Genomic DNA, 25,325 nt, shown 5'->3' on the forward strand with positions numbered 1-25,325 from the left:
CGCACGCCATGATCCAAAATCCCCTTTTTATGGATTTTTTTGCAATTTCTCCCTCTCCGGGTTAGATTGAGGCAAGTAGATATGCGTTTTTTAGGTTAATGGACATTCCGGACGCATTGACAGTGTCAAAAGCTTCAAATTCCAATGCCAATTGATAGTTTTGTGATTTTTTTTAAAATTTCAATGAGGACAAAATCCATATTAAATGAGCGTCGCCTACCTCATGAAAAAGACAATCACATTGAATGAAAAGGCGCCCGTTTTCAAGGACCACTGACACCTTTTTCTATTTTTCTCAATATCAATCTATTTTTCTATGTGCTCTTCTTTTATTGGAGGAGCGCTTTTTCCTCTCTCTTCTAAAAGGCCCTCCAAAAGACCTCCAAAATCTCCTAATGCGAAACAAGGCAACTGACAACAAGAGGTCGTTGGTCAGACATTGGGTGAGTGAGTTGGAGGGACAAAGGGCCTAGTAGTTGGGCTTTTGCAAGACACGGTAGATCCCATTGGAATCACCTTGGAGTCCTTTACTGACATAGGAGAGTTGGCTGCCCAAATACCTGGGCCACAACAAGTAAAGGGAAACCGTCATCCAAACCAGTACAAAGCAGCTGAAAATCAATTTGAGAAGCTGCACCTGGAAATTTTGGTATATAGCAAATTCAAGAAAGGGAAGGGGGAATGTAGAAAGTGGAAACTGCCTCTAATAGGACTGGAGGATTAGGTGAAAACTGCCTCACTGATTTAGTGCACAATCAGTTAGAGACAAGTCTCACAGCCTATAAATAGAATCCATTACTCATTCAAGTTGGGGACTCTTGACTCTTCTTGTAATGTGAACTCTATAATTCATGTTACCATTCTTGCGCTCACTATCCTTTTGTATGTACTCGATCGTCAAAACTTTGTAATAACAAACTATCTAATGTACTTCATACTTACTGACTGTAATCTCAACCTTTTGAATATAATTCTAGTTCAGTACCAATTTCAGTGTTTGCCATTTTATTTCTAGTTTCATCTTTCATTACACTGAAGTCTAGCTTGACTGTCTGATCCGGACATCTCTGACTTTAAGCACCAAATTGGAATAGCTTTCACACAGAAAGGCAGAGAATGGGAGTGTGAAGACACTCTAGAGGAAAGGTCCTCGACATCAAACAGTGGCAGTTCTGGCAATGAACTAGATAAAATATATGTTAAAGTTTGGGAGTGCATCCAAAAGCTCACAGTGGAGTTGGATGACATCAAACGCACCTTGCCAAAAGCGAACAAGTTTATCAAGCAAAGACAAAAGGCAGAAGTAGATGCTAGAGCAAGAGTTATCTGCTATTCACAATGATGAAGTGCCAGCAATTCAGATAGACTACGAATTGCAGAAAGCAATGGGAGCCACAGTTAATGGTCCTATATCCAAATCTCTCAATTTTTCGTCCACATCACAAAAAGGAGTTTGTACATTTAGGACTTCAGAAGTAGGCCCAAGAGCTCAAAATTTATCAATACATCACCCAAGGTTTAATAGAAAAGTTATAGATTGAGAAGTTTTGCCTTTGCTACAGAGCTTGAAAACGCCTGACGTGCATGACGATGCACCATATATGATGTAGATCCGGACATATCCATGTCCCTCTCCATACCTACCCACATTTAAAGAAAGCAATTTTGGAAAAAGAAAAATTGGTACGGCAGCAGTAATCTTCTTGGAGACATGACCAGTACACATATATTAGTGTCGCTGACATTACAAGAAGACATACTCCTCATCAACAAGTTTTTGTACACATGAAGATATCTACACACTGATATTTATGGAACTTACACTCACTAGCATCATGTATGTGTGTTCTGAGGCCACGTGGTCCATATATGAAGAACCAAATGTAGTTCAAGAAAGCAGCGACATGCCCTCTTGATTGCTTGCATAAATGACCTGAATTGGAGTTCGAAACATATCCTTTCCTCTATGTTTCAATATCGTAGAATCCAAATTATTAAACATTTCATGCAATCCATGTGCCCATTACCTACTACTATGCAATGAAGGTCGGCATCTGTAGCAACAATTGTCACACAATCATGACCATGGAGGCATGCTAATGCACATGAGCACATAGACACCATCCATTCAAATCTAATGACCAAATCATACATAGTTCTGTTTCTCTTGACTAATCCACCTCAAACAATTTATCAAGCAAAAGCGCTAGACATAAGCAAAAGATTAAAGCGATTTTTCTTTGCAAGAAATAAATTAGCGGAGACAAAAATCTGGCTCAGGTTGGTTCCATTGTTCGTATGTACATCATAGTCTGATGGAGTAATTATAGCAACAGATATACCATGTTTGTACAGAAACCATATTATTTTGACAAATTTTTCAAATCCCAAATACACGTCTATCATTGTAAGCAAGGCTCTGATTGCAAAAGCATCATTAATGTAGACAGGAGTAAATGAAGTGCTTACACCGTTGATACTCATTTATTGATAGAGTTGCTGAGCCGCGAGTGCGTTGTGTTGAAGATGGCCTCCGGAAGAGATATATTCTTTGAGCATAAGACTTAAATATCGGGCTCTATATACAATAAGGCTATAGAAAGTCTATAGTCGCTCTGCATGCTGCTTAAGCTCAACCATGCCCATGACGTGAACGGGCTCTTCCCATGATTTTTGTGACCAGCAATGTATCCGATTCAGTTCATCCAAAACCATTTTCTTTCGCAAGGTGTGGCTATCTTGACGTCGAGGTTTTGCAAGAGAGCATCATGGTTGCTCTCGAGCCTGCATATTGCTTTCATTTTGTCAGAGTCAACCGAAACAAGTCATTTGAGGATCTTTTCAATGACATAGTTGATGCATGGATGGGCCAAGGAGAAGGCTTTGCTGGCCTGAAAGAAGACAATGATGTCGATTTCATACCCACACAGAATGGAGAGCTCACTTGCCTTCTTGATGAGACCAACCCTTCTCTTGGAGAAGGAGCAGAAGATGTAGGAAAGCAACAGAAAACTTAACCGGAAGCAAAAATGAGGTATACCAAAGAAGATGTCCGTAAGGCAAGCAGAGATGGACTCTGATGAATCAGGAGGGGGTGCCAAGAGTGCAGGCCTGCTTGTAGCTTGTTTCTCTTGCTTATGTTGTTGCTCTCACCCACATACACCTCACTCATATTGACCTCGGTGGTGGTAACCAGAATGTGCTGAAAACAAGACACAATGAGAGGATATCAAGTTGCTGCTTTAATGATAATGGAAGGAAGAGAGAGAGAGAGAGAGAGAGAGAGAGAGAGAGAGAGCCAACGTCAAAAGCAATAGAGCCGAGCTAGTTACATGCCTGCACAATATAAACCTCCGGCACACAATCCCAAGGCTACCAACCTAATGCAAGGGCTCATCCCCCCTTTGTGCCACATGATGCAAGGGGTCATCTCCCCTTTCGTGATTCACATTGCCCATCGCCTCCATAGCTCTCATAGGCTTGCTCAGAGACGCATGGCAATTAGAGGAGGAGGAAACTAGCGAATGGTAAAGGGCTTCCCTAAGCAAGGGCACACCAGTCTACTCAACACTATTTGACATGGCATATTGAACAAGGTCATCTATAGTAGACGAGGGTACTGCCTTCGATTAAAAATTGAAATTGCTAGTAAGAAATGTTGTTAAACTATATGTGCAAGAAATCATATAGATGTACTCTATGCTTGACAAATGATAGTAACAAATAATATAAGTTGTAGTTTGAAAAAACACTAAACTTTGACCAGTGAAAGTAATTAGAATAGAGAATATTGGTAGTTTTGTACTCTAAGAAAGAATATGTTCTGATTTTTATGTTTCTATCTCAAAGCAAAGCAGTAGTGAACCACATAAGTTGTGATATAGAAAAACAATAAATTGTGACCATGAAAAATAACCAAATTAGATGTAGAGAGTATTGTTGCAAGCTTGTAGTTATGGTATGTATAGGGTCATGTTATCAAAAACTTTGTATTATTGTGGGCTTTTTTAATCATCTTTTAACACTAGTTCTGTAATTGGACACTTAAGTGTCCTGAGGTACTAAAGTGTCATGTTTTTCTACCAAGTTTTGGCAATTTATTTGTCAAGCTAGAATGAAGTTTTTTACACCTTGCTTCTACCATAGATTGGTTATGAAGGAAAGAAAACACTGGATTTTTCTCCATATCAAAATACAATCTGTACGGAGAGAATTCTGGTAATCTCTAAGACATAAATTTTAGTAACATTTCAAGTTGTTTTGCCAAAATACTCAAAAAGTTATTATATCTTTTGGTATAGATAGTCTTTTTTATGTTTATAAAAGCCAAATGTTAGCACTTAGTGTTACAAAACAAAGGAATGCACTTCAAAGATAAGTTTTAAAGTGACATGCAAGCTATAGACATAATTTCATACTTGAGCACGTGCTGAATAAGAGCATAATTAAGGTCTTCCAAAGGTCCCCTCATGAAATTGGTACTATTCTAGTGCAATTTGACAACTACAAATGACTTCATATGTTCAAACCAAGAAAGTATGTATTTTTTGGGCTCCCTAACTCAATTAAATCTCGTTGCTTGAACTCTATCTTGAATTTTTTTGTCGTGCAAAAACTCTTGAAAATCTTGAGTTCTCCAGAACAACATTGAAACCAAGGTTTTAGGGCACCCCAATTGTGTATGTACCACGTACTTTGATGCATTTAGTTGATATACATGGAAAGTTTGAATACTTATATCTCAAGAATCAAAATATGAAAGTTTTTTCTTATCCAGTTTTGAATATTTAAAATGATCCAATAATTGTTGCATACCAAAGCCCTTCTACTTGCCACCTTGAGTGCTCAATGAAAAGGGTAAGCAATATATCACTTTCTAAAACTCACAAATACATCAGAAAGATATTTTCCTTTGTATACATTAATATGCTTGAAAGGACGATATCAAATACATGGAACTTTCTATTATTTTATATACTCCAAAGTCAATTTTTTTCCACATGAAACTTTCAATTATCTATAGCAAAATTGTGGAAGAGTCACCTAAAATTTTCTACAAGGTCGCTTCATTTGTTCTTAAGCTTATAAAAGCGATTTCTTCAAAGCATCAATCGTAGTCTTACGAGGGTCAACTTGATGAATATAGTTCTTGATCATGATACATTCTAAAATGCAAGGTTATATTTTTAAAAGACCCTCTAGCTAACATATTTAAGCATATCAAAAAAGTTTTCTTAAATAAACCGTCCAATGCAAGTAGCATTTAATTTAAAGTTGTTAAAAAATGACACTTTAACTGTTTTTGGTACCAAACTAGTGTTAACTAACTTTCGAGTGCAGCTTATTTTCTTGAAATTGGTTCTTGCATGTTGGAAGAGTAAGAGGATTTGTTTCTTCTTGCTGTATTTTTATCCATTCAAGATAAGGATGAGATAGTGAAGCATGAAATGCAGAAATTTTTTGACAAAATGGAGGTAGATGCTTGCTTGGTGACCCATGTTTACCCTCAGCAACGTCATGCTATGGTATTTCAAGGCGAAGGATGAAAAAGGTATTGCCGTCCATTGGCGAACCGAACATACTCCGTTTTTGTTCTGTATCTCATTGACAATGGAAATTTGGATGCGGCTGCCAAGGTTTCGAAAATTATGCGGGCCATGCACTTGGTTCCTGATAGAGTTACATACAAGACCCTTATAAATGCATATGCAAAGAGTGGAAATTTGGAAAGGGTATTGGAGGGCTTGGAGGAAATGAAGGAGCACTTTCACCGGCCCACAAAGCAGTTCATGCCAGCTTTGCAAGCGGAAAGTAAATCCGAGGCCACTGCAGTCTTGCCAGAGGAGATTTCATGAGTTTCTTCTTCAAGTGACAATGAGCTAATCGAGGCACTAGATGACGAAGACATGGGCGATTCTGAGTGTAGTTTGTATGAATGGAGGGCCATTTCATGCTTTAATCTTGGTTTTAATGTGAATGCATTTGCACAAGCTCTTCCTACATGGGACTCTAAAATCGAAGAGATGCTCGAGCAAGCAAACGTACATTGGCAGCGCCATCCTGTCATGGGGATCTTGAAGCAGGTCAAGAATGTAGATATACTGTGGCCCTTTTTTCATTGGCTTAAGAACAAGGCAGGATACAAGCATGATAGCTAAAGCTGTGGACTGTTGGTGGAGCGTATTTTTTAAGTGTAAGTTAAGGCTGGCAAAGAAAGCCTACTCGGTGAATAATCTTTATGAAGGGTTGCGTTCTGAGGGTATGAAGTTTACAGTCCCTATGTTCAATCGAGTAATGCGATACTATGTTGGCGCTGGGAAAGGAGACAGAGTTTTTACCTGGTTTAAGCTCATAACAGAAGTTGGGTTGGAACCTAATCGTATCTCATACAATTCCAGATCAGTACCTGCTCAGATTGTTGATGCACTACAAACCTGAAAATCCCTTGCGCTATTGATTTCCTAGCTGCTAATCGATGCTCTGTAGATGCGCCATTTGTATGTGATGGTACACACACAAGGGCCTAGGCTGGCTGTGCTGTTGAGCTAAAGCTCCAGCCTTAGATTCCCGCAAGATATTTCCATTGCCATCTTCCCTCTCAGTTGTTCTCCTATTACCATCGTGGTCAATAGAGAGACAAAAATAGCAAACCCATGCATGTCCTCAAACACACCCTTGCGTGGAACCTCTCCATCCCCTATGGCCATGGCAACAAATTTCCTCCCTACAGACCCTGCATTACGGCAGTGCCATAAAGTGCAAGCGGTGGGATCGACGACGCTCAATTGAAGCTCGTTTCCCGCGAAGTTCAGACGTCGTTTGATTTCTTCATTTCTAGTGTTTACTTTTCTCGTTGTTCGAGTTTACTTTATAAGGGAGTGGAATGGCCTTGCGGACAAGAAACCCCACGCGAGCACGTGGTTGGGTCATTGGGTTGTCGTGCGCGAGAGCCTGGATTCAAATTGTGGACCTAAGCCGGGTGGGTCATCGTGTTGACTTTTTGGCAACCGTTCCTCGAGATTCGCACACAGTAGCGTTCGACATTGATCCCACCATTCTCGAGTCGTTAAGACTCGTGGTTGATACTGTAGTGAGGAGGCCACATAGAGAAGGTAACAATGGTGGATCAAAAGAGAGATGGGACCAAGGAATATTCCTGGCTACTACGTTTTCTTCAATGAGTTGCCAAAGTAGGTGAGCAAAATATGTCTGAACGATTTTGATTTATTCCCAATTGAGGGGAATTACTAATTAGTAAAGTTTCGAGGAGGGAGCAGACACTCGTCACTATATGGCACGGGGTCGGCTACGGGGATCTAGGGGCCAAATATGGGGGCGTTGAGCGGCTTTGATCTCAGCCGTCCGATCGCTTGATGAACTAGGGGGTGAACTCGGGGTGAACTAAGGGACAAAAACGGCATCCCGAGTTCACCCCCCGTTTATCTGCCTCGCGGGGTGTGGGTCGAACTCGAGACCTCTTGATAGCCACACAAAAGCCTTACCATCATGCTAGCGCGTGGCACTATCCATGTGGGCATGGCACAAAATCACACCCTGATTTACCCCGCCCTAATTCACCCCTAGTGAATTGAACGATCCGACAACCCTAATTAAAGCCCCCCCCCCCCCCCCCCAATTTGGGCCCTCGATACCCTCAAAGCCACATCCCGTGCCATATAGTGATGAGTGGAGGAGACGGGGGAAAGAGAGCGGCTAAAAGTTGTTCCTTCTTGAAAGTTTTGGATCGCAGAAGAACTCAAGCGCAAGAGTGAAGAGCTCAAGAACGTACGTGAAACCCGTAAACAAGGTAAATGGGCAGTCTACCAAAGTGGTAAAGCCATCATCCAGGAGTTTCGAAATCCTAAACCGGCTCTCTCCACAGCCGACCCCCTCTAGGTTTTGTCTCCCCATTTTTCTTTCACCCTCCTAATGGACCCTCAGTCCTAAACTGATATGTAGCGTCATCCTCTGCTTAAGACACAACCATTGTAATGTTTGTTTTTGGTTTATAGGTCATATCTAACCTCCGTGGATGATAATTCAGTCCATCTATCTCTCACTCAGACGAATGTAACAGAGGGAGCGACTGCACGGGTGAAGAGGCTCTCTCTCTCTCTCTCTCTCTCTCTCTCTCTCTCTCTCTCTCTCTCTCTCTCTCTCACACACACACACACACACACACAGGTCGAGTGCGTGCTGGGAATGAGGGACTACCCTAGTGCAACAATCTGCAAGCCCTTGATTGTTGAGGGTTTTCTCTTTGTTTGTCGCGAGCTATGTGTAGGAGCCTCTCTCTCTCTCTCTCTCTCTCTCTCTCTCTCTCTCTCTCATCAGAGGTCTGGGTATCACTTTCTGCACAAAGCTCGCCTCACAATAGGTGCCTTGCTGCATTGCTTCCATTTGGGACACTGTAGGACAGTTGATGTGAACAAGTGTAGGCAATCAATGCGAAGCTCACGCAGGACACGTGCGGTGCAGACAAGGGGGGCAAGATCGAGGCTTGCACAGTGAATGGGAGTCTCTCTCTCTCTCTCTCTCTCTCTCTCTCTCTCTCTCTCGCAGACGAGAAGCAGCACGACGGCGAGCCGAGCACAGGGATGAGCAGGGAAGGGGCAGCAACCAATTTTTGTGTGGCCTAAGTGGGCAGCGCGAGAATAGGTTTGTCTGCACGAGTTTTTGAGAGCAGCGCGAGAGCAGGGGGAGAAGGCTGTAGCAACAGCTGACAGGACAAGGGCGAGTTGGGGAAGGGAAGAGTTGTCTATCCTCATGACTACGTGATACAGAGCATTTAAGAGAGGGGGATGAGGGGATCAATGGACGAGAATTCCACGCGCAATCGTCGAGGCAATATGCACCGTAGATCGCTTGTTAAGACTAAACCTGGCCAAGAATTAAACCCAGCCATGGGGCCCCGTCCAGGTTTAGTTCTAGGCCAATCCAAGTTTTGCGTTTATAACATTACATAAAATCGCTATGCTTTCAAACGTGCGCGGACGGGCGAAGTTGTTAGCCCTTGCTTCAAAAAGCATTGGGGCACGAGGTCGTGAGTTCCAATCCCGACTCTCAAATGGCACCCCCATTTTTGGGATGGGCATGTCCACCTCGAGATGCCCGCCAAACTTCCCTCGCCGTCGATCCCCTTACTCGCCCCCACGTCCCATCCTATGTCACTTAGTGCCATGGGTTGTCTATTGCAACGGAGGCAATGCTCCCTCTCTCTCTCTCTCTCTCTCTCTCTCTCTCTCTCTCTCCTTGACTGGATGTTGACGTGGAAAGGGGGCGACGGAATAACCACTCGAATCCCCCCCCCCCCAAATGTATGCAAAATCACAAGTACCCACAACATGAACATTTCATTATGGTCCATATCAAGCATAAAGTGAATCTTTCAAGAAGCATTTTTTTGTCAACTTTACAGCTACACCAAACAATTCACTCAGGTGATATGCACAACCCTAAACTTTTGATTTAGAGCGCATTCCCTCTTATCATACTCACCAGCTAATGATCTAAAATATTGCTGTAACTCATAGTTTTCAATACCACATAGTCCCGACAGAACAGGATACATCACAAACATTACAATGCTCAAAAATCAGCTAAGATAACCCCTTTTGGGCATTCATGGCCTTCAGATTAGGCCTCTTTGATACATGTAATTAAGACCCTTGACTTATACGCATTCTTCTTTACTTTCCCAGATACTAAATTTAAGCCTTCACTGTATGTGAGGTACCTTCGCATTGAAATTGAATCTGCGTATTCCTTTGGCCGCATATAAATATATTTCCATTCAGATTAAAAGATAGTATAAAGGTCTTGATAAATTGACACTAGCTAGAAACTGAAATGTAGGGAAGTGTTGCTAAGATGGGAAGTGCTTTATCCTAGACATAGAGCATTTTCAAGTGATTCAAAACAACAGCCAGGCGCAAAAGAAAAATTCTTACACATGGGCTGTATTGAATAACTGGTGGGAAATCAAAAAACTAAAACTGTCTTTCTGGCAAAATTATCTGGTGATTTCCCACGTCATGAAAACATGGTAAACTTCTTTCCAAGAATGTCTCAAATTCCAATTTTACAAGGCCCTTCAAAAAATTGAATGTAGAGTGTACACTTCTCTTGAACAATATGCAAGGCCACTTCATTGAAGGCATATGCCATTACAAATGGTTCAAAGGCCCAATAAAAACCAAGTCTGGGCAAAAAAATATACAAGCTATTTTCAACTTTTATTTCCATCTTCGAGGAGTCGCACCATTGTGAACAGCAACTCTTGGACCATGACTTACAAAACCTGGTTCCAGACTTTTCTAGACTTGGTCCCAGTAATAATAATCAGACCTCCTGCTTCTATGCCTTCTCTCTTTAAATTTACTTGAATCTCTTGTACCTCTTTCAGAATAAGTGTCTGGTTGTGCTGCATCTGGTCCGTTTTGCCAGCGTTGGTACCTGGGTGAACGCCCGCTCCAATCATCCTTTGTATCACGACGCCAACGACCACTTTTTCCAGACGGACACGAACCTTCTTCTGTACCGTAGTACTCTGAGTAAGCAGCGTTCCTCGTTGAAATTTGGTACTCTATATCATACTGAGCCCGCTAGAAAATGTTACAAGAGAGAAGCAAACTTAGAATGGATACAACACTCTATCTGAAAATGTTCCAGCCAGCTTACGCATGAACGCTTACCTTTACGGGATCAGACAAGATGGCATAAGACTCCCCTATTATTTTGAACAACCTTTCTGCATCCCTACGAACTTCATCACCAACTTCCTTCCATAAGGTGCCATCATCTCCATTTTCACCCCGAACCAAAAACTGGCCCGCCTGCACAGAAGCTCAAACTTAATTAGCGCTGAATAAGAAAGCACCTCCGTTTCCCCCAAACAAAAAGGATGCATTCATATAAGATCGATTTCCAGTTGTACAAAAGACCATAATAGACAATACACCACATTAAAAAATACACTCTGTTGCACTGAAATTAAATCTCTGCCAACAATTTTTACAATTTGTCCACAAGCACCACAGGCTTCTGGTCTCATCCTCCCTTTAAGCAAAAAAGGACTTAAGTTCTGGAGAATGACGATCATGATACAGAGGAAGTCCATGTTTCTATTCAACGCACTCCACAAGCAGAGCTTATTCTTTTAGTACAACCACCCTCTAAACAGCATAGAATGGCTACAAGATCAGAAGGGGAAACAAAATATTTGATAAACCTAACAACTAGGGCAGTGACTGGCGTGGACGGTGAGCTGGGCGTCGTCCTCCCAAGGGATACACTGTAATCAAAAAAAGAAAAGAGGTGCCCCATCACCCTCGAAAGAAGGCCACTGCCATTCACCAGGCCCCCAGTCCAATTCATCCCTGTCAGATCCACAACCTCCACAGCGGTGCCTCATCTGCTATGAAAACAGGGTCAACACAAGAGTGCCACCCCTAAGAGCTCACCACTCGAACAGGCTGCGAAGGAGCATATAAGCACTAATCAAGAAGCATCTGACCTGAAAAGCCAATCTGATGTGATAGCCATGATGGCCAGACTCTGCAATGTCAAACACCTGTGTCCCATACTCCACAACAATCGGGTCACTAAAGTCGGGATCAGAAAACGCCCACCAGGCCTGACGAGAGTAAAACAATCTCCACCAATGAGCATGTCCGGACACTTAGATTAGATGCATGCCTCTCGTTGCACACAGCATGATCATCAACAGTACCGTCAGGATCATTTTACAGGGCATAAAAAACTATTTTCCCTATTTTTGACATTTTTCACTTATTATTTTAATGTGACTTTTGTTGGGCATTGGGTAGAGCAATTTGCCTAAGATAATATATAAGGAAACCAGACTCGCAGTGTGACATGAAACGTTTCGGGGTTTCGTGCGTTTCGGGGTTTTGAGGTTTCTGAAACGTTTCGTTTCGGAGCTCAAAGAAAGCGAAACACAGGTTTCGTTTTACATGTATGTACTTATAATTATACATTGAATATACATACAAATTCACCTGTCAAGGCATGTGAAATACCCAAATCTAGATGTGAGACTTGAGTCACGAGTGAACAAGGTAAAGCTGAAATTGAAATACCTAGCCAAGCCAAAACCATGATAAATTACAACGGCAAAACAAATAACAATGTCTAAACTCATGTTCTCATAACAAGAATCATGACTCAAATCACACCAACAGTTCCTAATACATGATCTGAATCTTGAGTCCTGGCCAAAAGACCAATAATATATAAGTTGAGTTTTGGCCATACTACATAAAATGCCCAAATATCAATAAGAAACTAGCTAGAGTCCTCCTCATACGGCTTTGTAATGGGTTTAAAAATCCTAAAACATCCGTTTTGGGTCAACAGGTCAAAAGGGGAGGAAAAAAAACATCGTCTCGTTTCGCCCGTTTCGCCGTTTCAGAGTTTCGGAGGGCCAAAACGCGTTTTTATGTCTCAGTGAACCAGAGCTAGCACTTTCTGGCAGAAGAGACAGCAGGAACAACTTGTTCAACAGGCACCTTCTCAACAAGACCCCCACCGGCGGTAACCTAGTGTTTTCAGCTAAGAAGCAAAGATCAGCCAACGTTTTCATTTGCAAGCAGGTCAACCAGCGTTTTGCTTTTGCAGATCCAAACCGACGGTAGCAGAACCAGTAGAAGACAGATCAGCCCTAGTGTTAGCAGATTGCACAACAAGGGACTTAGCGCTTTTGCAGCAGGATCCCAAATCAGCCTAGCATTTTTGCATCTCCAAAAATCATAGCGTTTTTGCGGATCTTCGCGATAGAACCACAGTAGACTCGGTGTTTTCAGTTTTCAGCATTCAGCACCCCCGAACCTCGCAGATCTCACCTTCCCACAGCAGATCCTCGCCGCACGGCCAGATCCACCGAAGTATACAGATTCAGCCCGGAAAACGCAGATTTCAGCATCTGTGTTTTCAGCGCGTCATTGCTGCATTGTCGTCACCGACATAAGAGTAAGAATTCAGTAGAAGGTGCTGAGACTGAGAGATAGAGAGAAGAGAATACGCCACCAGAAAGTTGTCAAGCCCTCCTCCAAGGGCCCCTCTCTCGATGGTGAGAGAGGTCTACGCTATTGATTGCACAATCTGGTACAAGATGTTGATGCAAGTTGCGAGTCTACACGATTAGAAATCAACACGCCCAAGAAATCTTGAGTAACGTGCGACCGCAACAAGCAAAAAAAAATTATGTGGTTCTTGTGGTTCTTTCCGTAAGTGATACAGAACACTACCAAAACTCTGATACCAATGTAAGGTGCAGCGGAAGTGAATGTTGAACTTTGCTCAAGATGAGTGCTCCGAACTGTGCTCAAGGGTTCCTCTTACTTACGGAAGGGAGAGCCTTTCGTTCCTTTAGTGAGAGAGTGCAAGTGATCACAAACAAAGTGGATAAACACCGTGAATGAAGGTGCTGAGACTGAGAGATAAAGAGAGAAGAGAATACAACACCAGAAAGTTCTCAAGCCCTCCTCCAAGGGCCCCTCTCTCGATGGCGAGAGAGGTCTACGCTATCGATTGCACAATCTGGTACAAGATGCTGATGCAAGTTGCGAGTCTACGATGAGACGACGGCTGGCTGAATCTGCTATCTGCGGGCTGTTCTTATCTGCTGGAAAATGCTGTGTCTACTGCTGATTTGCTGCTCAAAAAACGCAGATCTGGATGGCTGAAAAACGTTGTTTTTCTGCTGTCCAAAAACGCTGACTTCTTGCCTTGAAAACGCTGAGTTGCTGGCTCTGAAAAACGCTGGCTAATGGGGCTGCAAACGCTGATGGACCTGCTGAAAAACGCTGATCTTATGCTTCACAAACCCTGGTATGCATGCTGAAAAACGTTGTTTTTACAGGCTGAAAAATGCAGGTTTGGTGCTACTTGGGTTGGCGATGGGTTCTACTGGCTTGCAAACGCTGAAGTGGTGGAAACGCTGCAATGCTGAAAACGCTGGTTTGCCTTGAGGGGAAAACACCAGGTTCTTTAGGGATCTTGCTTGAGAAGGTGCTTGTTGACCAATGCTCCTGCTGCCTCTTTTGCCAGAAAGTGCTAGCTCTGGTTTCCTTATATATTATCTTAGGCAAATTGCCCTACCCAGTTCCCAACAAAAGTCACTTAAAAATAATAAGTGAAAAATGTCAAAAATAGGGAAAACAAGTTTTCTGCCCTGTAAAATGATCCTGGTGGAATCTGATGGTACTGCTGATGATCATGCTGTGTGCAACCAGAGGATATGCATCTAATCTAAGTGTCTGGACATGCACGGTCTGCGAACAAACTCACAAAAGTGCCAGATCACTTCCTATTCTAGACTGACTTGATTGAACTAAACCCTAGTCATGCTGTAGCTTGTCCACAGACACATAGGGTTGGATGTGTCACGTGACACCAAGGGCCTTTAAATATGAGCCAAGGGATCAATCTCTCGCACTCTTCCTGGCTGACAATCTTCATCTACTCCTACTAGAGAGCCAAAAGACTTGTACCAGTTGATGAGAGCACCACTGGCCATGCAGAAAGGTAGCAAGAGCTTCTCGTAGACTATCCAAGGTAGGTATGTAATATCTGTCACGATTGTGACGTATTCTTTGTCTTTGTATTACCTTCTTCGCTTGATTCTTTTGCAGAAACAAAGACGCACCAGATCCGGACCCCTCATTCTCCAAAGGATGCGTCCCTTCGCCCAACAGTCGCACCTATTCGGCGAATAGCCATGCCTCTTCAAAGAATGGCTACACCTTTACGCCGAAGGGTTACGACTCTACAGCCGAAGGACACGACTATTGGCCTAGAGTCATGTCTCTTGACCTATGGTCATGTCTTTTCATCGTGTCTCTTCAGTTTCTATATAAGAACACCTTTGTAACACATTTCAATCAATGAATGAGTCAAACACAGAGTCTTCTGAGTCAAGTTCAAGTTTCTTAAGTCTTAATTATGAGTTTAAGTACTGAATTAAGGATTAGAACCTATAGAATTCTTACAATATCGAACAAAGAGCATAGTGTCATCAACATATTCCTGATCCAACAATTATGGCGAGTCAGCCAATGACATAGCAAGACCTCTCAACTATGGGGTTATGTGGCGCAAGAAGAGAGACATAACCTCCACCAAAAACAAAAAAAGTAGGCAGCCAGAGGACATCTCTCCACAAAAAACAAAAAGAGGTAGGCAGCCAGAGGACGTCGCTCGCTCTCTCTCTCTCTCTCTCTCTCTCTCTCTCTCTCTCTCTCTCTCTCTCTCTCTCTCTCTCTCTCTCTCTCATCGACTTCCTACAATTGCATGGGAAGCAAGCAAAAAAGTTCAAGACACATCAAAGCAAGATATTGAGCACGGGATGGATGCAAGACATAAAGAAGTGGTTTGGGAGATTGGATGCATTACAGTTGCTATATGATGCCTCAATAGACTCCCAAGTGAATGAAGCTTTTTAACAACGTGAATGGATTACGGCTTGAGAGGAATCCGGTGGGTGACGCTTCATACATTACACCACCCACATTGCCCCCAACTACAAAACCATAATTTTGGCCGATAGAGAAAACCATACTCACCCTTACATGCGTGATCTTATCTCCTTGTCAGCGATACGCACTATCGCAGCCATTCGGCTTAGCTCCCACTCCCTTTTATGCGAGACACGGCGTTGGGGCAATGGAGAAGAGTCAAATCGATTGTGCACATTATGCTCACTGCAAGTTCGAGAGTCGTAGTAGTAGAGTGCTCAGCTTTTAGTAACATCCGAACTTGCTTCCCTCACATTTTTGGCCATGCTTAGACCTACACGCCTTCCTTTACCGGCTAGAGTGTGGGCTCTCCATTGCAACTCTCATCGCCAGAATTTTCAAGCATCGAGAATCACTTATCACTCACATACATACTACATCACATGTAATTGTGGTCCCATAGGCCATATTTGACCTCCAAGGACGATAGTAAAATCTCTCTCTCTCTCTCTCTCTCTCTCTCTCTCTCTCTCTCTCTCTCTCTCTCTCTACGCGAGGGGCTGTCTTGTAGGGGCCCTCTAATAAGCATATGTAGCAAGCTACCACATCTTTGTCTAAGCTCTGTCCCGAGCTCTGCCTTTGTCCCAAGCTCTGCCACAAAAAGGCGCCTTGGGTGCTATGGCACTACAATTACTACAAGCTTACAACCTTGGACATTGTTTGTGGAAACCATTCTAAGCAGCAAACAAGATCCTATAGACCTTGCTTTCCCGGCGAGACCATGGCCACTCGAGTCTGTGCTAGGTCGTCGCCACACCCCCAAAGCTCGACAGCATCACCCGCCTTCAAAATGAAGTGGAGAGACTTCGCAAGGAGAGACTTCACAAACAGTTCCTGTCCAAACCTAAAGAAAATTGCTTCCAATCAATGGACACTGCTGGTTGCTCAATCACATGGGCTTTCCGTCGAGTACCACGAGACCTCTGTGCATTAGAAATTTCCTTTTCTTGCAACGGCTCAGTCATGCCCTGTGTCGGAGCCTGTGATCCTGTGTAGGAGCCTGCCAGAACTCTTGTATCCTTGGGTTGTTAGCCAACTACTGAAACATTTCCATGCAACTACGCATTTGGGCTCTGAACAACCTGTCCTCTTCTTGAAGAGTTAAGGGAACTTTCTCTGTGCCGCGCGAGGAAGATCCAGCTCAGGCAAGATGACCAGTCTTTTGCCACACCCATTGTACAAACAGACTATGTATAGGAACCTCTTCAATCAACACCTGATCCAATCCAGCAATGTTCTGCAGCGACGGTCAGGAAAATCTAGGTAAAGAAGTCCATTATGCAAACCAATCCTAAAAAATTAAGGATACCCAAATGACACGACAATGCATCACCTAAAACCTGACCTTGACAAACCACCCAAGGCTTTTGTCAAGCAACCTAGGCCACTTTAATCTCAACATCGACATCCATAAAAAGTAAAGTGGGTATGGAAACCAAAATAGACTAGCTCACCGGATGCCTCGACAATGAAGACCACATCCAAGCAATTTCAGCGGCGACCAAAACAGAACCTTCAATCACAAGACAAGGTAGGGTCACAACTTTTAAAGGCCACTATCCCACAACGGGCACGTTTTCTACAATTACTTCCGTTTGGACCACGCAGCTTCAAAATAACCTCACCATCAAAAAGCACTGAACTTATTGTTCAGAACCCATCCCTTGCACAACATTTTGTTACCACATGCATATCCTCGATTTGCATCATCGAGCCACAATATACAGCTATGCATAGACACATACTTTTTATATTTTACACAACTGTCGAAATGCTCCCTGCTGCCCTCGCCTAATTCCCTTGCGCACGCATTGCACCCCCCCTCTCTCACCCCCCCCCCCCGTTGCCCTGCCAGCTGCGTGCAAGCAGCACCAGCACGTCCGCCCCAGCCCGCCACGACTCAGCCACCCTCTCGTCGCGCCTCAGCGCCCGCCCCAGCCTCGCACTCCCGCTCTTTCCGCATCGCAACCCCCTCCACCTGGTCTTGCTCAGCTGAATTCATCAGCACTTTCGACGTGCTAGGTCGAGCAGGGGGCCACCTCTCGTCATACTCATTTCGCCCCTTCTCCACGGCAGAAGTGGATCATGCTCCACCCCAGAGGGACTCTCAGGAAGCCCCTTCGCCCGATCCCGCAAAGCCCCGCCATCCGACTTGCTCTTTCACCGACAGAGCAAGCGAGCCTCACAGCAGAGGTGGAATGCGTGCAGGTGACTTCCGTCATCTACAAGATTCTCGGCACCAGACCCAGCAGAAGAGAGGTGCGCGATCTTCTCCAGGCTCACCTTCTCGGCGAGGTGGCCAAGATCTTGGATGTTCAATTCCTCGAACGTAGCTCCTATCAGATAGAGTTCGAGACCTCCGAGATGGCGTCTAAGGTCATCACTATGAGTCCCTTGGCCATCAGAGCAATCCGAGCCCAGTTTCGACAGTGGAGACATGGTTTCGATCCGGCTATACATGTTTTGGTAGAGGAGGTAGACCTTTCCATCTCTGTCTGCTTTCCCGATTTGAGGAGGACGTACCTGCCACTCTTGTCCAGGATAGGCTCAGAGATTGGGACTGTCCTGGAGACACCTCGCACAGTAGCCTCTATAGCTGCCAAGGCGGCCGGCATCCCCACAGTACGTGTTCTGGTTCGGGACACCCACACTCTCCCGAAGGTCATCCTACTACCTCGGGTGAGTGCAGGTTGGTTCCGTCAAAGCATGGAGTATTCGGGCCTCTCGAATGAGTGTTTCATTTGCAGACAGATGGGCCATTTGGCAAAGGCCCGACCTCGCAGGAGACCTTGACTCACAGCGCAAGCACAAGCAATCAAACAACTAATGATTGGCAGCAGGTGCCTGGCCGCCGCCAACAGGGGTGGGCTCGCCCCACTGCTCCCCCTGGTGGCCGACAATCTGTAGCTCAACAGCATTAGGTTCCGACTGGAAACTGTTTTGACCCCCTTTACCAGGACCCGCCTAAGGAGGCCCCGTCCACATCAGTTCCTCCATCTCCACCTCCTCCTCCCTCGGACCCTGCCGCTCCGTCTCCCCTGCCTCCACCTCCGCCTCCCGTCCCCCCTCTCTCCCCGGTGGGGCCCACAGCCTCATCTCTCGACCCCCCCTCCACTCCTCCTAAGACGCAGGGGACTCAACACGCGTTTGGCGCGAGGTGATCTCTTGGTACTGCTTTCACCACCAACCGTGTGGCTCGAGAGGGACTTCCCCACCTGAGGCCGCCTTTTCTAGTGCAGACTTCTCCTTTTGCAGCAGTCCCTAGAGGTTTGACTCAATGTAACAGGGAAAGGAAGAAACACAGCCCAATAGTTCCGAAACGTTGTTCGGGACGAGTCCCGTTCCCGAAACGGAGATGGGAACAGAACACCGTTCCGGAACGGGGTGTAACCGAAACGGTGTTCCGAAATGGGGGGAACGAGGCGGAACATAAGTTGGAACGGCGGCGAAACGCAGGGCGGAACGGGCAAAAGTAGGCATTTGGGGGGAAAAAAGTCGGCTTTTGCGGGCAGATTTGGGGTTGTTCGGGGAACATATTTGGTGCAGTTTAAGGGCAAGTTAGGGGGCAGATTTGGGGGCAGTTTTAGGATTGTTTAGGAGTTTATTTGGGACTAAGCTGAATGGAGGTAATTCAAGCCTTACTTTAGGTGGACCGTTCCCGTTCCGCCCCCCCCCCCCCCGTTCACGTCCCGATTCGGACCCTCCCATTCCCGTTCCGGGTAACTATGGTTTGACTAGCTTTGACATTCGCAGACACTGGGACTTCTTCGACTACAGCTTCACACGGTTCCTGGGTGACTCTTCTCCTGACTTGGAGAAGGCTTGCTTTCGAGTCAACATCCTCTTTCTAGCAACTAGAGGCATTGAGGCTTTGGACACAGCGGTGGGTTTCTCCTTTCGCTGTCCGATAGGGATTCCACAGAGTGGACCCAGTACACTTTTCTTGACTGGCTCCAGATTCACGCTACTGAGTTCTCACACCACACAGAGGACTTAGGAGTGAGAGATTTGGTGCAGACACTTTGGCCTCTTGCCAAGTTCCGCGTGACGCCTCCGGATGCAGCAGATGGCAAGCACATTGTGATGCATTTGTTTGTTGCCACTCAGAGCCCTCCTTGTTATGTATTTGTACATGAGGATTCAGAGGATGTAGCCGTTCGGGCCGCACGCTCCGCTTGGGCCTGGGCGGGACAGTCACTCCAATCGCGCTTGTATAGAGGTCGTACGGATGCGGATTACTCCCCATCCAAACCGGCCTCAAAGATAGCGAGGTTGGCTGTTGTGGAAGCATCTATTTTCTCTCACCGACTCCATGTGGCTCATCTCATGGAATGTGCGCGATTAGGAGGGCCCCAATTTTAGCGTCACAGGGGTCGTCAGGAGCTTCAGAGATGCCTTGTAAGTTGTGGGTGGTGAGATTGACATTCTTATGCTACAGGAGCATCATCTTGAGAGCCGCATTAGACGGTGTGGACAGATTTTGCATGGTCGATATGAGATGTTTTGGTCAGCTGCATTTGGACCTGGAGGCATCAAGGAAGGGGTATGTATAACTATTGCGGATTCCTTGCAACAGGCCATTGTGGACAGAGGGATTATTGTGCCAGGCAGGGCTCAGTGGATCAGTATGCAGGTTCAGGGCTCCCTCGTGGGCTTCCTCAACATCTATGTGCCCAATGTGGCGAGTGCACGTGCAGAGTTTTGGTCTCATATACTCTGCGGGTTTCAGATGTGTGGCAGCATTCTACCTTGTGAGGCCCCCAGACAGCCTAGCCTTCTCTCGTTCGGATGGCAGTGGGAGGAGTGAATCTATCTCAAATAGATCTCTTCTACAATAGTGACCACTTCTGTGACTTGGGCTGGAAAGTTTGCATTCTCACTGGGACTTCCTTTCCGGACAATCAGTGATCCTCACAGTGACAGATAGACAGAGGAGGGGCAGCACGATGCTACACATCCCTGAGAGGGTCTTGTTGGAGTCTGCGCTCAGAGAGCGAGTGGTGGCTCTTTAGACAGAGAGCTTAGACATGCAAGACTCTCCTACTGACAGAGTGGCCTCTAGGCTTGCTCAGCTTAGTCAGCTCTTTCTTCAGGAGTCTTCGGCCCGCCTGGCTGCAGCGAGAGAGGAGCAGCAGCGTCTCTGACGGGGCGTTGCTTCCTTGCAGAGGATGCAGGAGCAGCATCGAGAGAGTCCTTGGTTCGAGGAGCAGTTGCAGCAGGCTCGCCAAGAGCTTGCCAGCACAGAGGAGAGGCGCCATGAGTTTTCTTTCCATCGACAGGCATCTCAGTGGACCCGGGTGGGTGACAGAGTGACAGGGGCTTTCTTTGAGGCAGTGCGACCCCGGCATATGCATGCCAAGGTCCGCCAGTTGACGAGGCCCGACAGGTCGGTTCCTTTAGAGCCTGAGGACATGCGAGCAGTTGCTACTGACTTTTACAATGACCTGCTATCAGTAGAGGCTCAATCAGAGCATCAGGATGCATGTAGAGAGCAAGTTTGGGCACAGATGCCTTGTCTTGTGACTGAGGAGATGCGCCAGAGGCTTCAACTGCTTCTTCAGCTTGAGGAGCTTCACGTGGCCCTCAGAGCACTTCCCCGTGGTAGCTGCCCAGGTAAGGATGGTTTGACTCCCAGTTTTTTCTTCGAGTGTTGGAACTTGCTTGGCTCAGATCTTTGCAGAGCTTTTCAGTACATCCTGCACACAAGAGGGATGCCTAACAGCATGAGTGAGGGTCTGATGTACCTCATTCCCAAGGAGGGTGGCTCCTTGGATGAGATTCGACAATGGCGGCCCATCACCATCCTCAACTCAGCCTACAAAATTCTTGCCAACACTCTGAGTTTGAGGATTCAACCACTTCTAGAGAGCCTTATATATGGGACACAGGCTGGTTTTGTCCAGGAGCATAATATCCTTGACAGTATCTTTACGTTTTGGGAGGGTTCTGCCCTCGCTCGCCTCCGTGGTGAGGATCAGGTGATACTTCTTCTCGATTTTGAGAAGGCCTATGATAGAGTTGACTGGGACTTTTTGGAGGGCACTCTACGCAAGATATGCTTCTCAGATGCTTGGATCAGAGGTGTGTCAGCTCTGTACAGACGGGCACACAGTCAGGTACTCTTGGCAGGTGATAGAGGAGATAGCTTCATGCTCACACGTTCGGTGAGACAGGGCTGCCCTCTTGCCCCCTTTCTCTTTCTATTCTATGCTGAGGCGATGAGCAGATGTTTGGTTTCATAGCATATTGGTTTACGTGGCTTACCGCTCCCTATTCAAGGCGACAAGTTACTGGATGCTGAGTTTACAAATGACTCAACTTTGTACTTGGAGGGCCAGGAGGCCTACCTTCACAGGTGTGAGCACGCTCTTGAGGTCTTTTGTTGTGCATCAAGCACACGGATCAACTGGAGAAAGACAGTGGCTTTCTCGGTTGCTAGTGCTCCTACGCCTGATTGGCTGTCAGGTGAGGGTTTCAGATGGACTCCCCCAAGGACTACAGTTCCATACTTAAGCTGTCAGGTTGGTTTCGACTTGTCTCCTGAGTAGCAAATTGCTCCCCTCCTCCTGTCCATCGGGAGGAAGCTGTTACATTGAAGCTCCGCAAGACTCTCCTTCGCAAGCAGAGTTGTAGTGGCCAAGCAAGTGTTGTTGCCTACTATGTGGTACATCACTTCTTGTTGGATCTTGTCGAGTTCCTGCATCAACCAGGTAGAGAGGCTGATCAGGAACTTCCTTTGGTCAAGGCGCCACACTCAGATAGCCCGGACCAAAGTGGCCAGGCAGGTCATCACTCTTCCATGTTCCCAAGTTGGGAGGCTGATCAGGAACTTCCTTTGGTCAAGGCGCCACACTCAAATAGCCCGGACCAAAGTGGCATGGCAGGTCATCACTCTTCCATGTTCCCAGGTTGGGGATCATAGACCCAGCACAGCACAGCAGAGCCCTTCTTGGGAAGTTTCTTGTCAGAGGATTGCTTCCAGGGGAGGATCCCTGGAAGGAGTTTTTGCTTCAGCGGCTTAGTGTTAGGGTGCCCCAGGATGGAGGCCCCTGGCGACCTTCGACCAGATGGATCTTCACAGAGATGCACAGAGTTGGCATGAGCAGGAGACTGGAGGACCGTTTTGTTGTGAGTCTGCTGCGTTCCTGGGAGCAGCTGCAGAGAGGCCAGGAGCAACATCAACCTACTTGCACGGAGGAGCGCCTAAGACAACCCCTTGTTTGGAACATAATGGTTAGCACTCAGAGAGGCCACTTGGTTGATAGTACACCTCATGTTTCTTGGTGTCCCATGGCAAAGGGTCCAGCACGAACTTTAGGTGACTGGCTACAGTTCTCGGAGTTGTCAGAGGAGCTTCACAGCATCCAGCTATAGGGCATGAGAGGGGTGCAAAGCATGTGTCAGGATATCACAGAGGCAGTACCAGCTGAGCGGCTCACACCTCTTGAGTCAACAGCCCCCAGATGGATGGGGGCCTTCACGCGACTGGAGGTTCTCATCGCAGTTCAGGCTTGCTCACAGTCTGTGACCTCCCTGTTTTTAGAGCTACAAGGTGAGGGTCGTTTACACTGAGTTTCAGTAGAGGCCCCACAGGTGGCAGAGTGTTGTTTTCAGAGGATACGAGTTGTGGGCATCTGTGGGAGGACTTGTCTTATAAATCCTGACCCTACAGCTCTTGAGACTGGCCACTGGAGGCTGTGGGCTTGGGAAAGCTCTCCACTGACATGAGTGCAGTGGGATCCTGGAGAGTGGTTTTGGAGGGACCCTTTCTTCTGAGCTGACCATCCAGATGTCCCTTTCTTTGTGCTATTCTTTCTTTTCGTTCGTCGTGCTCGCATTCCAAGGCAATGCGAGTCGCTTCTTGTTGTACTACATTTCTTTCATTTCGTTCTTCGCACTCACATTCCAAGACAATGCGAGTCGCTTCTTGTTGTGCCAGCGCAACGCGAGTCCCTTCTCGATTCGCTTCTTGTTGTTGTGCCATCATATCCAACATCGACTTGACCATCGCCTCCATAGGATTTGGTACAATTCGTGCTCTAGATGGAGAAGTCGGAGGGTCGGAAAAACCTCCTAGTGGGAAAAATTCTTCGTTACCTCTCTCGTGCTCATCACCTGTATGCGAAGTATCCATTCCGCTTCGGGTGATGACCATGCACTATGATCTTTGGTTCTTACGTTCACGAGGAACTTGGGTTATTGAGGGTCTTGGGTTCTTGGGTTCTTGAGGTTCTTGAGGATTTTCTTTCGCTTGCAATCTGTGTTTGAGAAGGATCTTCTCTTCACTCGAGTTCTGCTCTTTTCCGCGGGCGCACCCATTGGCGGCCTTGCGCTCACACCAAGGTTGCTTTTTCCCACCTCAAGTTGATTTGCCGGCCGCTAAGTGCACGGTCCGCTCTCAATTAGTGAAAAGAGACACATTGGGAGGCTGGACAAGCCCTTCTTTCCTGGGATTCCTGTCACTCTTTAAAAACACGATTAGGAATCGACACGCCCACACGAACTTGGGTTCGTGCAATCGGAATAAGCAAAAAAAATTCTTGTGATTCTTGTGGTTCTTTCCTTGAGTGATACAGAACACTGCCAAAGCTCTGATACCAATGTAAGGTGCAACGGAATGAATGTTTGAACTTTGTTCAAGGTGAGTGCTCCATACAGTGCTCAACGTTCCTTTTGTTCTTAGGGAAGGGAGAGACTTTACTTCAAACCTTGATTTAGCTTTCACCCATTATCTGTGCTATAATGACACAAGAGAGGGGAATGGGATACAAATGCTAGAATGCATCTGTATGCGAGTCCGACACCAGATTGGCCCCTAAATAGGCGCCCCTTTCGGTATTTCTTTTGTCTTTAAAAGAGGGAATAAAAGCTGTGGTTCCCTACAAGCTGCCCCGCACAATCTTGGCTGAATTTCAACTGTTTTGGCTTGATTTCGGCAGCATAACTGTACTAGGACCCTTCACAGTCAGTATTCCCACGCATTGGATGACTTTCCCAACGCATATGGACACTTTGCAAAACCTGGCGAGAATCTGCAGCACGCTGAATTCTCTGTTTTCTGCCTCGAAAATGCGCCAGATCACCTGTACAGCGGTTCCCTTGCGTCCCCGAACCTCCTGGGGCTATTAGGGTCCGTTTAGGGCCAAAACCCTAAACCTGCAAAAATACACAGCAGGCTGTAATTCCCTGTTTTGGGCTCCGTTTCGCATGCCAGTCGCATCTGTAGCAAGACCTCGAGCTCCCGCACCTGTAGGGCTACTTGCCCTTTGAATCGGACGGGATTTCGCACGTGAAACCTCTCCGAATTCACCTGTACCTGCGGGGGATTAGCCGCTAGCTAGTCCAGTACCTGTGCAAGAGGCTCTTGCCTCGGCAATCGCGCATGAACGCACATAACTGTACATTGATCAAATGAAAAGCCCACTAGAGGGGCATAACCATAAAGAATAGGGGAGAGAGAGAGCAGTGAGATGTGTGCAAGTCATAACATCCTACACCTCACTGTACATAAGAGGGTAAGCCAGCACTCCATTCAAGCTCTCCCACCTGTGATAGCACTCAAAAACGAGCTCACAGCTGAAAATCACGTTTTTGCCTTCTCTTTAAGGAGTAAACTGGCCTCAGAGTGCCGAGTGTCACTCATTTGTGCATTTTCCCGCTTTAGACCCTCGGGTCTAAAAATATCTCACCTGCAGCCTCTGTTGACTTGGCCACAGAGTAACAAAATGATCCCCATGTCAAACTGCACGTAATGACACGAAGACATTTTCAGGTCCCAAAATAGCAGTT

General features: G+C 46.0%; 1 protein-coding gene and 1 pseudogene across 3 annotated transcripts in view; one reads left to right on the top strand and one right to left on the bottom strand.

Annotated features, from left to right (window-relative positions):
- The first annotated feature begins 5,741 nt into the window (after positions 1-5,741).
- LOC147418192 (uncharacterized) lies at positions 5,742-6,438 on the top strand (annotated as a pseudogene).
- A 3,562-nt stretch (positions 6,439-10,000) lies between these two features.
- Positions 10,001-25,325, bottom strand: part of LOC147418193 (uncharacterized) — a 98,226-nt gene continuing 82,901 nt past the window's right edge. For 2 of the 3 annotated variants that reach the window (XM_086507516.1, XM_086507515.1), the window contains exons 11-12: positions 10,695-10,835; positions 10,001-10,604 (exon numbers count right to left, since the gene is read on the bottom strand). In XM_086507516.1, the coding sequence (XP_086363642.1) occupies positions 10,317-10,604; positions 10,695-10,835 (429 nt within the window). In that variant the 3' untranslated portion in view covers positions 10,001-10,316. The remainder of the gene's footprint in view (positions 10,605-10,694; positions 10,836-25,325) is intronic. The other variant, XM_086507517.1, reaches the window with a different exon arrangement.

This window comes from Adiantum capillus-veneris, chromosome 30, assembly GCF_014529385.1.
Source record: "Adiantum capillus-veneris isolate H3 chromosome 30, ASM1452938v2, whole genome shotgun sequence".
NCBI classification, from domain to species: Eukaryota; Viridiplantae; Streptophyta; class Polypodiopsida; order Polypodiales; family Pteridaceae; genus Adiantum; species Adiantum capillus-veneris.